General features: G+C 59.8%; 4 protein-coding genes across 4 annotated transcripts; all 4 read right to left on the bottom strand.

Moving 5' to 3' along the window:
- Positions 1 to 237: 237 nt before the first annotated feature.
- LSCM1_02758 (uncharacterized protein) lies at positions 238 to 2,451 on the bottom strand (the record flags this gene model as incomplete). Its single annotated transcript, XM_067320333.1, has 1 exon — positions 238 to 2,451. One exon carries the CDS (start codon positions 2,449 to 2,451, stop codon positions 238 to 240), a length of 2,214 nt encoding a protein of 737 aa, XP_067175708.1.
- Positions 2,452 to 3,460: 1,009 nt separating this feature from the next.
- Positions 3,461 to 4,420, bottom strand: LSCM1_02757 (uncharacterized protein; the record flags this gene model as incomplete). Its single annotated transcript, XM_067320332.1, has 1 exon — positions 3,461 to 4,420. One exon carries the CDS (start codon positions 4,418 to 4,420, stop codon positions 3,461 to 3,463), a length of 960 nt encoding a protein of 319 aa, XP_067175707.1.
- Positions 4,421 to 6,665: 2,245 nt separating this feature from the next.
- On the bottom strand, positions 6,666 to 8,717 carry LSCM1_02756 (uncharacterized protein; the record flags this gene model as incomplete). Its single annotated transcript, XM_067320331.1, has 1 exon — positions 6,666 to 8,717. One exon carries the CDS (start codon positions 8,715 to 8,717, stop codon positions 6,666 to 6,668), a length of 2,052 nt encoding a protein of 683 aa, XP_067175706.1.
- Positions 8,718 to 9,597: 880 nt separating this feature from the next.
- Positions 9,598 to 11,355, bottom strand: LSCM1_02755 (uncharacterized protein; the record flags this gene model as incomplete). Its single annotated transcript, XM_067320330.1, has 1 exon — positions 9,598 to 11,355. One exon carries the CDS (start codon positions 11,353 to 11,355, stop codon positions 9,598 to 9,600), a length of 1,758 nt encoding a protein of 585 aa, XP_067175705.1.
- Between the last annotated feature and the right edge of the window lie 1,078 nt (positions 11,356 to 12,433).

Below are 12,433 nucleotides of genomic sequence, written 5' to 3'. Positions count from 1 at the left end.
CCTCCACACCATCGATTCACTGCCACCGCTCTCTGCGTGCTCACGCAAATAAAAGCCAGGGCGTCGAGCGCTACACATAAGATAGGAGGGTAGCGTAGGAGGTTGCAGACGCCGGCACCATCGGCTTTACCCCCCCCTCTCTTTCTGCTTTCCAGCCCTTCTGCTGCGCATGGCAACAGAGATGCCGCACCATCGAGCCCATCGCGTCCGACACCAAGATGGAGGTGAGGTGAGGACCTACGCGGTCGGTGCTGCCATCCACCGCTCGTAGTCCTCAACACGCGCGTCCGTCGGGAAGCCGCTTTCGTCGAGAATACGACCCTCAAAGGGAACGTACGGACTGAAGCGCCGCGCCATCTCGCGCACACCCTCTGACGATGGGTGCAGTACACAGTGTGCTCGCCAGCTCTCCGCCACAAAGCGGTCCAACAGGGAAGCAGCCACCTGTGCTTTTTGCCGGTTCACACGGCGCAACGGTTGCTTGTGGAACTCGAGCGCTGTCCGATATAGGGCTCGAGCGAGTTGCACAATAAGCTTCTCCAGCTGCTGCTTCTCCGATAGCCTCGTGGGAGACGGAGAGGCAGAGCTATATGCCTCCGGCAGCGCCACATGACTCAGGAAGGACACCTGCGGGTTTTTCTTCACAAGCGCTACGAAGTGCGGCAGCGTCGGCAGGTACGACGGCGCGTCGTTCACCCCCTCCACAGCGCGGGTAGTGGCTTTAGCCTCCGCCTCCTCGAATCCTATACGATAAAGGTTCTTGGAGGCTTCGTCATACCTCTTGAGGGCAGCCACAGTTTGGCGCGATAACGCATCGCGCTCTTCAGCTCGCACGGCGCGTGGATTGAAGTAGCTCCAGTCAGAGTAGGAGGAGTAGAGACCGGGGTTCTCCTCTGCATGTGTGCCGCCGCGCAGCATCGTCTGGAACAACGCAGCGTCTTCGCGCTCGTAGCGCTGCTGAAGGCGGCGAACATCGTTGGCGCGGTTGTCAATCATCATTGCCACGTTGCGAGAAAGCGGTGCAAGAAGATGGCCGCGCTTCTCCGCAATCACGCTGGACAACGTAACACCGCTGTCGCTGCTGACGCCGCGGTGACCACCCCCGCGACGATACGGCGGCGGCGGCCCACCAGAGCCATCAGCCCCCTCCACGGAGGCTCCTGCGGCGCCAACGGCGGGAGCACTTGCTGATGGCCGCGTCAGATACGCCTGTGCGTTCGGGAAACGAACAAAAGGGTTCTCTGACACCAGCAGGTTCAGCTCGCCGAACACAAGCACGCGCAGCAGCGCTTCGTTTTCCTCGCAGCGCCACAGCGCCTCAGTGGGCGGGTAGGAGCACGGAGGACGTGGACGGGCGATGGCGGCAGATGCAGAGAGCCTCTGCTTTGGCACGGCGGCGGCATCACCTTCCGCCGCGGTCGACGGGGCTCCGCCCTGCGTTGCTCTGGCAGCGTCCTGGCTTCCGTAGAGGCCCCGCAGCACCTCCTGCTCATCTTTCGGTGGCGGATGGGAGAAGAGCAGTTCCGACGCGTTCGGGTGGCGGTGGCAGCGCAGCACGACGTGCCCCTCCACCACGTTATCAATGTAGTATCTCCGGACCAGGTACACAAAGTACATGTAGTCGTCCTCACTCGGGATGACCGCGGCATAATCGGCATCGGTGCTACTAACGAATTCACTGGAGGGGCGTTGAGGGGCGCTGCTGCTGCTGCTCTGCCGTGGTGCTAGGTTCACCTCCTGCGCTGTATCTAGGATGTAACGGTAAGAAGCGGGATATGACGCCTGCCGCTCGGTTAGAATCGCGCGGTACAGGAGTGCCTTGTCCCACACCTCCTCCGACGTCCAGGCACGGTCGAGCACCATTTCCTTGAAAAGCTCCGCAACGTGGTAGCGAGTGGCCTTGTCGATGTGGATCGCAGGGAACTGTGGCTGCCGCTCGAAAAGGTCCAGCATGCCTTGCCGCTGCGCGAGCGCATCGAGCTTTTCCTGGGCAGCCGCTCGCTGAGCCTCTCCTACCTGCCGCCGCACAGAGTGGCGCGGACGCAGTATCTGTCCTGGGGGTAGGGCGCCAGGCAGCGCCGGAGCGGCATGGGGCCCATGCTCATCCCTCTGGCTTGTTAGCAGAAGTCCGTTAAACACCTCTTCTGCTTTCTTGCGCTCGTCAGCGTACTTAAGCTTTGACCGGTAAGCACGATACAGCCAGTCGAGGTAGTCCGGCGAGTAGGCGACGCGCAGTGGACCTGGATTGGTGATCATCAACTCAAACTCCTTCTCGTTTGTGGCCCTCTTTGCTGGGCTGGTACTCTGTTCCGTGAAGGCGTGAATAGGGTTGAACTGGCCGCGAGACGTTACCGAGCGCGATGCGCAGGCTAGCGTGAACGCAGACACGGTCGTGTTGCTACTCAGCACGACAGTAGCAGCTGTCACTGGCACAAAGCGTCGGCGCAGCATTGCCGCCTACGTCTACGAATCTGCCCAACCTAGTCTTTCTTCCTTGCACTCGTCCGTTTTACTACACAGAGCTCATCACATGCCACGCTGCAGAGGGAGAGCGGCTGTGCCTCTGAGCACTAAGAAGGGGCGCGTCTTGGTGGAGGGAGGAGGGGGGGAAGCGAACAAGCACAGCGAAAGAGTGGCGCCCAGTGCGAGAAGCGGTGGCATAGACAGAGGGAGCCGCGAACGGCGCATCAAGAGCGGCGAACCCATCCACTTCCGCATGTGTCATTCTCCATCGTTACTGCGAAAGGGATGGGACAGCAACAGGACTGTCCCATGGCGCACGCCATCGTCACGAGCGAGACGTGGCATGCAAGAACTACTGCACAGCAGTCGCAAGACCCCGACCTGCCGGTCTAGAGAGAGAACAGCAGGCCTATTGTGATGGCAGCGCCTCTCCCTCTCGCGCAGGGGAGGCGCGGGGTGGGAGAAGGTCAGAGGGATGGCATGCACGCCAGGAAAGGAGGGCTCTTACAAAACATCAGAACGCCAGGCGGTGCCCTCTCTGCATCCAAGAACATCTACGCTAACTGAACCGCAAAGGAAAAGGGGCGGCAGAGACGGAGAAGCGCCTGCTGTGTACGCCAGAACCCCACGACCTGCTATGACGGCGCGTACGGTGGCCGAGCAGGCAGCCCGCACAGCGTAGCGAGAGAGAGAGAAAGAGTCGCCGCTGCGGCCACCGACGTCTCTCGTGGCAGCCAAAAATAACGTGTGGGGAAAAGCGCCAGACAGACTGTTCGATGCGCGGGCACCAGCCCGGCCACATATGTGCATGACGAGCTCACTACGACTACATCCGTGCCTGGGGTGGCCGTGAGGAGAAGAGGCCGAGGGATCGGAGGGCTACGCCACCCATCACTCAGCGGCCACGGCCAGAGACACACGCATACGCACACTCACATAAGAAAGAAACACAAAAAACGCGTGCTTGCGGGCGTTGACACGGTTGTGCTCGTCGGCTTTACATCTCGAAGGCAACATTGATGTTCATGTTGCCATCACCCATGTACACACTGCCGTAGACGGAGGTCTCTGGCACGTGGTAGAAAAGGGAACCAGGGAAGCGGATGTTGCGGCCTATCACGACGTTGTGAAATGGGTCGTAGCGCAGCTGCCACATTCCCGATGGCACATCCCCCGACAAGGACTCGAAGGTTGCGTCGAGGAGGGGGTGCTCGCTGACCTGTTCCAGCGCTGACTTGCTGAAGAAGGAGTTCTTGCTGCGCGCCAAAAGGCGGCGGTACGGGTTCACAGCACGCAGGTGGTAATAATTGCGGAGTGTCAGGGCCCCTTCGACCGTGCGCGGAAGTCCTGTAAACGCACTGTTGCGCCGAGCCTCAGTCCGCGAGCCCGCGTCAATGTCAGCCCCAGTGGTCATCGCAATCGTCGCCGTCGACTGACGCTCGGCCATGACGTATGCCCCACGAGGTACCACCCGGCACTCGTGGTCAAGCTCCTCAATAAAGAGGGCCAGGCGCACCGACTCCTTCACACTCTGCGTCTCCGGTGCACCGTGAGCTGCGCTATGGTTGCTGACACGGTACTCGTACGCAGGGTCACCGATGAAGGGGCCACGCATGCCGAGTAGCATGATCTGCTTCCACTCCGCCTGCTCCAGACCCTTGCAGTTGCTGTAGCCTGGGCACATGGCAAAGACCGAGGAGGGGGTACCGAGAAGGCTGAAGGTATGCCCCTCATCGAGGGTGTAGTACAGCTCAGGCTCCACCACTGCGTCGTCGTCAAAGGCCTCCACGATAATGTAGTCCGCCTTGTATCCGAATATTTTGCCCCAGAGCACCAGCTCCTTACGCTTCGTTTGCACGCTAAGAAGAGGAAGGGAGCTGGAGAGTTGGACGCGCTCCTTGGGTGAGAAGGACGCGCCCGCCATGAAGGCATACTCAAAAGGGTGGTGAGACGTCATCGGCGCGCCAGTAAAAAAAGAGAGAGGCTGACGCGAGAGAAAAAGAGAGGGAAAGCCGACGGGGAGTGGAGACGCCGTTTCTTCTTTCCTGTCTGCTCTCTGTGTGTTGCGCACGTATCACAGGTACGTGTGGCTGTGGGTCTATGCGTGCCGGACGTGAGCGCGCGTAACTACAATCTTCTTTGCGGATTCGTTCAAGAAGCGCGAGAGCGTCGCGAGCGGCGCAACCAGGACCGAGAGGCCACGGGTGGCAGGGTGATACGAGCGGAGGAGAGGAGGCGGGGTAGCTAGCACAGGGAGGAGAAGAAAAGCGGGAGTGAAAGCAGCGCAGACGGCTCAATGGCGAAGGAGGCGACGAGTCCAACGAGAGAAGAGGAGAGGGGCGAGGGCCTCCTGAAGAGCGGCTCGTGTGTCACGCGAAGTACACACCGAGGCGACGATGAAAGACGCTGTGGTGCGCCGCCACCTGAACTTGCCGCACCTACCACCCACCCCCTTCCCCTCTCGGGGACTGACGCAAGCGGTGTCACTTCGCGAAAGGCGGCGAGAGGGAGAGCTGCATGGAGGAGCGGTGGATGAGGCGAAGGACCGCAAGGAGACAACAGCAGATCACCTGCCTCAACTGATGGCGTTGCTGAAGTCTCTAATGGAGCTTTACATGAAGGCTTTAACACGCGGCGATGCTTGCAGGACGCCCCCCACCCCCGCACACACACTCACATATACACACACACAGCCACAGAGCCACTGATGCAACGGAAGAGGAGGGGCAGACAGCAAGGTTGGAAGGCGCCAGACCCGAATGTCCTGGAGAATAGTGTCACGATTTCCTTTGCTCGTTCGCCCCGCTCCATCTGTGTGCCTCACTCCCTCTTCTCTTTGGTGGCATGGCGTACGTTGCAGTCTCTGCTTCACCCGCGATCGCCTCTCGTCTTCCTGTCGATCCGGCAGCCAATGCTTTTCTTTTTCGCGCACAGGCAAATCGGTTCAGAACCGAAGAAGACAGAGGCGGGCAGAGACCTTCGCGCAGTAAAGTTCTCTGCAATGGCTGCGGTTCGCGATAGGGGGCGCAAGAGCGCCAGCGCGACAAGAGGCACGACAAGACAGAAAACGGAAAAGAAAACTGTGCCCTTTGAGGCGGCGGGCGCAGCGCCGTTTCTGCACAAAGCGCGGTCCTATTTGCATCGCGCGCCATGCAGAAGGCACACGATCAGCACACGCGCCGACAAGAGAGCGTGCGCGAGCACTGGCACAGTCAGATCCCGGCGTGATCGCTGCGTCAAGTGGAGAGGAGACAGGAGCAAGGAGGAGGCGCATGTCACAACGAAGAAGCGAGAAGAAAAGTGTCGCCATCGCAACGAGCCGTGAAACAGCAGGCCTACGTTCCCATCAGCAGACTGCGCATATGGCACCTCTACCATGCATGGGCGCATAAGGCATTCATACACGTGACGATACATATCTGTGCATGTTTGCGCATGCGTGAGAGTGCGTGTGTGCGCGCGCAGAGCCGTCGATGTGCGCTTCCTGCGGATCCTTCACACACACCTCGCCCGCGTACCGTTGCAGCATGACACGTGGAGCATCAGGAGAAGCGCCCCTCTGCCCCCGATGACAGGAGAGCGGCACCGCTCTCCTGCGCGACAACTCAGCTCCGGCCCCCCCCCACTCTCTCTCGCTCTGTGTGTGTGTCTGGGGGAGGGGGGCAAGGGCCGAGGGCGATGGCGGAGGTGTGAGATGAAGGGAGACAGGAGAGGGGTGGCAAAGAGCCCAGCTGTGAATAGGATACGGTAGCAGTGCGTGCACGAAGTAATGTAGGAAGCGGAAGAGGGCGAAAGAGAGCGCGCGTGGCATCTCTTTTGTGAAGAAAGGGCGGCATGCGGCGTGCAGCACTGTCGGTCATGTGGCAACACGCGTGATGGCAGTTTAGTGGCGCACGCTCACGCCGAACCCATGGTGTGTGGGGGGGGGGGCTACGTGCACCAGTGCCTCTTTCTTTAAAGGCACGCCGTGACCAAACTATTCCGAGGCCACCCACCACAGCGGAGGCGCACTCGGCGGTCGTATGTTCTTCTGTGCTGCGCTCTCTGTCTGCATCCGTCTACGATGTGCAGGCGTCTCCCTAGGTAAAAACTGTGCTACAGGGGGAGAGCGTGCAGGAATGTGCGGGAGATGGGCGCCATGCTGAAGGGCCGCTAAGCCTACTCCCCCTCTTGCTCAACAGTGTGGAAGGGCTCCGTTAGTCCTATGGATGTCCCTGCCCTGCACCGGCACTCGTTTCAGCCAATCGCGACGCCAGTTCCTTGGGAGCGTCGCGAATGCCCTTCGATGTGATTAGGAAGCAGGCTTCCCGCCTCGGCTGGCCGCTGCACTTGAGCACCCGCACCACCCGGTGCTGCGCCACGCTGCGCAGAGCTGTCGGCGGCTGGTGTGGTGCTGCTGTGAGGGAGTAGACCACGTCCTCCATGCACTCGTTAGCAGCCGTCGGTGCGGTGGTTTGAGCGACAAAGCAGCACGGAGGAAGGTCGTAGTGGTGGAAAGAAAGCAGAAGCCGCGTAGAGAGCCCCTGTCCCCACGCATCACCGAGAGCAGGAACCAGAATGCTCAGCCGGTGGTGCCCACCGTTGGCCTCGCCGTCAGCGGCAGAGCAGCCGGTCCTCTGTGCTGCGCTGACGCAGGTGGCGTCTTGGGAGGCAGGGCTGCGTAGCGTCTTGGTAGTCATGTGATTCGTCACCACAATGGCCAGCTGATATGCGCCTGCTAGTTGCTCCAGTAACGTACTACACTGGAACAGGAGACGAGAACGCCGCCAAAGCCCCTGCCTCGACCAAAGGCCCTTGGAAGACTGCATAGACAGGCCCTTATGCGCAGCAGTCCCCTCTGCGTAGCCGAGTAGGTTCATGGCACCGTCCCCGTCACCACCACTGCTCCCACTGAGACCTCCTCTGTGAAAGCCCTCAAAGGAGCGGAACGGCAACGCAATCGAGTCCACGAGAACCATTCGCACCGGCGTGCGCGCACCGCCGGCTGACTTGCTGAGATTCCTGGAAGATTCCGCCGTCATGCCACCTGATCCCGTCGATACCACAGCGCTCGCTTCACCCTTCCGATCCTCTTCAAGCCATGGTGTCAGACTGTGCAAGAGCGCCAGCAGCCCTGCCAGGTCTGTTACCCGGACATAGTGCACGCGCTGCAGCACAGACTCTACAGAGAAGTCGCCCTCGATGGCTGGCGCACCGCCTCTCTCTTCGCAATCGTCACGTTGAGGCAGAGCCGTGTGCAGATCCAGCGGTGGGGATCGATTTCGCTTCTTACTCGACTCTGCTGGCTGCCTCAGAGTGAGGGACGGCGCGGCAGCCGTCTCGCTTCGCGGCAGCTGGCGCTGGCGCAAAAGTATGGCGCGCACGAGCGAGACCGCCGCTGTCGCCATCTGCTCTAAGCGCTCGACGACAAAGCTGCCCTCTGTATCTACGAAGAGGCACGCACCTCCCATGCCTCCAAACTCTACTGGCATGGTACAGCTAACAGCCAGCTGCATCAGCAGCTGTGTCTTGCCAACCCCAGGAGGGCCACTGATCTCGGTGACGCCACCAACGGGTACGCCACCGCCCAGTATGCGGTCGAGCTCACGAGAGAAGGTCGTTACATGGGTTGGAAAGCCCTGCGCTTGTCGGGCCCGAGCTTCGGCGTACAACTCAAGCAGCGTTCGGCAACCTGGAATCGTACAAGAGCGACCGTCAAACGCATGAGCATCTTCGCACGTGTTCTGTGCAGTCTCGGCAGGCCGAGGGGGAGAAGCCGGCGGCTCAAGCGGCGAAGATGGCGCAACGCCCTCAAAGAGCTCGCTTCCCTGCGCGCCCAAAGTTCTACCGTTTCGCCGCTCAACCTCCCCCTGGGCCACCATCGCGGTGCGTGCAGCCATCTCCGCAATCTCATGCACCTCGTCCTCTGTGAGCTTCAGCAATCTTGACAGACTGGCCGTGTTTGAGAGGGTCGATCGCATCGCCGTCTCGGCACTCGCCGAACCGCTCGGGGCATCGGAGAAGTCAACACCATCTCCAGCGGCACCTGGCTTCTGACGGCGCCGTGGTCGTGCGTCATTCTGTAACGTGTCATGTCTCGATGTCGTGCAGAAATGCCGTACGGCCGATAACAGTTGACTGTCACTGCTGCCACCGGTGCGGCATGCATTAGAGGAGAACAGAGCGACGGCATCCGAGACGTACAGGATGCCAGCGTCCTGCAGCTTCGCCTTCGTGGAGGAGGACAGCAACTCAGAGCACTCGATCAGGGCCATGGGGGCGAGTGAAGGGGCTCCGCGGAAGAGTCGCTGCGACACAGAGGGCGTGCTTTTGGCTGAAGAGGAGATCGGTGCGGAAGGGTGGGCAGGGAGGGAGGGAGGGAGGGGCAAAGAAAGAGCTCTGTGAATCGCGACAGACGATCGAGAGAAGCTCGGCTGGCTGGTCCGCGCAGCCTCAGATGATATGCCGGTCGTTTTTTTTCTCCCCGTGTTTATTGGTTGACCCTGTGTTCGGCGCTGTGGCACCACCGTAGCGCTGAAGTGTTGAAAATAATAGTCTCGCGATGGAGAGTGGCATGAAGGGGTGGCATGATGGCCCTCCCATTCCCTTCTCACCCTGCAAGAAGAGGTCGGCACATCGAGAGAGAGGGGTGCATATGATGCGCCCTTATGGCTTCGGTGAGGGGCAGGTACGCTGTCGCCTTCGTCCGCAACGCCGAATGCCTCGTCCACGAGCCGAGGAGTGTCGCAGAAGGTGTTCGGCAGTCCTTCCTGCCCATCCGAAAGAGCGTTTTTTTTCTGGTCAGGCGACATGAGCGACATCGCGCACGGGAACAGGTGACTCTCACCAGGAAATCATGAAAGTACGCAGAGCCATGCATTCGAGACGGATAGTGCGTGTGTGTGTTGGGGGAGGGGGGAGTGTTTGCGTCACTTGAGCGTGGGTTGGCCAGCGCTCAAGTGACGCAATGCGCCTATCCACATATCGCACCGTGACGTCTCGGCCATCTGAAGGGCAGCCTCCTCCCAGACCCATACCTAAAACTTGCTTCGATCGGAACAGTCAACTCTCAGTCACCCCGGAAGACTAGTGTAAAGGTGCGCACAGGGAGCTCATGTGCGCTACAAACGATCGGCTCACCTCTTCAGTGCCACCCTACGAAAAAGCGCTCCTAAGCAGCGCCGGCGGCAGCGGCCACTCACCGCGTATGCTGCGCAGCGCGGCCATCTGCAACGCATGGCAGAGGTCTCGCGTGCCTGGAAAGAGCTTCCATGCAGCCGCTTGTCTGTTAAGCCGAGCACGCCGTGCGGCTTCATCAAGGGGCATACGATTCGCCAGCGCGTATGCCCCTTGATGGCGCTCAGCATCCTCCAGCCTGTCTGGCTCCACCGTGGCAGCGTCTGCACCGGCATGATGAGGTTCTATCGGTCGAAAGGCCTGCCCCAGCCCATGCTCTATCCATCGCCGACGCACGACGTGCTCTGCCAGAAGGCGAATGAGGAAGCGCAGAACAGCACCCTCTGGACACCCTGCGGCCAGCAACAAGCTTGGACAGAGTACCTCCCCATCCGCAGCACAGTCATCGCCCTCGTCGACGAATCCAGCGCGACGCAGGAGCTCCGGAAGAGCGCCGTAGTCCTCATCGATAAGCAGCTTTGCCACGAGTAGGACAAATACCGTCGCTGACTGTATCACTGAAGGTGTCTCTGATGCGCGAGGCTGCTCGGGTGCTCCTATCGATGGCGAGGATGAAGCCGATTCCTCTTCCAACGCCCCCTCCGTTGCCTCGGCCGAGAAAGAGCGCTTTGCCGCCTCGAACACAGACAGAAGCCGTGCAGCGTTCGCGTCGTCGCGCACCACGACGCCGTAGCACAGCGCGACAGCGTTCACCCAAAACATATCGCGTATCGCCGGTGCAGCACTCGTCTCCGGCATAGGGACAGGAACATCCCCCTCCGGCGTCGCCGCGTGCGGGTCTACAGGCATGGAGGACGCCCCACCTACAGAACCGGCAGTGTACATCGCAGACGCGACGCTACAGCCAAAGAAGGCAGCTATCTCACGCCCTTCTTCCTCCACCTTCGCCAAGATCTGCATAGGAACGTGGGCGTCATGCCAGCAGGCCACCCCGTTCTCCGCTCGTCGCTCCAACGACACCCGAGCCGCTACAGCGGCAACAGTCGCATGAAGGAGAGCTTCTGAAAGCACACCATTTAAATTGTAGGCACTGTGGAGGGCAGCGTCATCGCCCCAATCACGGACGCCCTTGCTTCCTTCAGTCGCCGTGGCGGCGCGACACAGGTTGCCAAAAAAGAGCTCCGCTGCGACACTGACACTGCTCGACAACAGCTCCAAGTCCATCGTGACAGTGGCGAAGCACAGAGACCACGCCCACACTCGCCGCGCCAGCCAAATCGCCTGCAGATAGCTTTGTATTGCCTCCGAGTTCTGCTCCACGCGAGACGCACGCGCGTTGCACGGGATGCTGTCGCCCATCAAGTCGCTCACCCATGCCGGCAGAGGGGAGCTCGCTGCTTCGCTCGGTGGCGGTATAGTCGGAACGGCAAGTGCGCCAGATAGCCTCGACAAATGCGCCAGCAACTCCTGTTTCACCGACTTCAGCTGGCTCACCAGGCGATCGACTGCATCACGAGTACCGCGTGGAAGGATTTCCTCCGTGGCCACCTTCCCGTGACAAGACGATTCCTCCCTTCTCTGCGTGTATGTCAGGCACAGGCCCCACCATTGCTTTCGAACATCCTCGAAAGAGCACTGAAGCTGCTCTGTCGTGCGAATCTCACTGGATATGGTTCGCGTGTAGGATCGGCGCAGCCAGCTCGGCATGTCCCCACCTTGATTCTGGGCACCGAAGCGTGCCCCAGACTTTGTCTTCGCTTCATCGCTTGCGTGCATTTTTCTGCCTCAGTCATTCCTGCCAGGAGGATGAGGAGAGGACTGCCGTGCGCTCCATCCACCTCCAAGACTGACCCATCTGAGCGCAGCAGTCAGAGGGCGCAACGATGACGAGGCCCGGTACAAAATGGAGGGGGGAGGGAACAAACAGAAGTGAAAAAGGTCAAGAGAAGAAAGACGTGTTCGCATTCAGCCGAGAGCAGCGTGAAGGGCACATACAGAGAGAGATGCCAGGGAGAGGAGAGGCGCTTGGCTTGAAAATGGGAACGTCGCTTGTATGTAGCTGGGAGGCCGAGCGAGTCATTTGCAGGCATCAACACGATTCGCCGCACGCCGGCAGCCTGCAAGTGAGTGCGCCACAGAACTGCCACGGACGCACTCAGCGAAAAAGAGAGAGGATCATTTCGAAGCATCTGCATTATATATAAATATATATATATATATGTATACCGCCGCACGCCTTACGAATCATCCTTGACGCTTGCCGGAAACGCATACGGCACCCTTAGTAAAGAGACGTGCCAATGTATGATGAAGCAGAGGTAAAGAAGTGCACCCATGCTTACTCTGAGAGAGGAAAAAATAAGAAACGTCAGCCAGCACACTCACATCGTCCGTGAAAAAGAGAAAGACCCCACACACACACAGACACACCCACATAAGCAGAGCAGCAACAAGTGCCACCACAAAGTAAGCGGCCTCCAAAAAAAAAGGAATCGAGGCCACATAAGCGTTAGCTGACACACAGAAAGCGAGCAAAAAGAATAACCACTTGAGAGTGGCCGCCGCCCCAGCCATCACGGATTTGTTTGTGCCACATGGGCATTCGCCAGCCGGCATCTTTGAGTGCGCATGTCAAGCGTTGGACAAGAAGGCAGCAGAAAACGCGAGAGACATCAGAAAAGGGGCAGATCACGGAGCGGCTATTGAAAATACTGCGCCCTTCGCTTTGCTGTCTTGCCACTACGCCACCCTCGCGCTTATCCGCTAACGTCTAGAGAGAGAGAGAGAGCAGAAGGAGAAGCGCAGCGACAAGCAGAAGAAAGGGAAGCATGCAGTGATCGCGTGCAGAGGCGCT

Source organism: Leishmania martiniquensis, chromosome 33 (genome assembly GCF_017916325.1).
Source record: "Leishmania martiniquensis isolate LSCM1 chromosome 33, whole genome shotgun sequence".
NCBI classification, from domain to species: Eukaryota; Euglenozoa; class Kinetoplastea; order Trypanosomatida; family Trypanosomatidae; genus Leishmania; species Leishmania martiniquensis.
The sequence above is the reverse complement of the archived record's forward strand: the minus strand, read 5'-3'. Positions and strand labels throughout refer to the sequence as shown.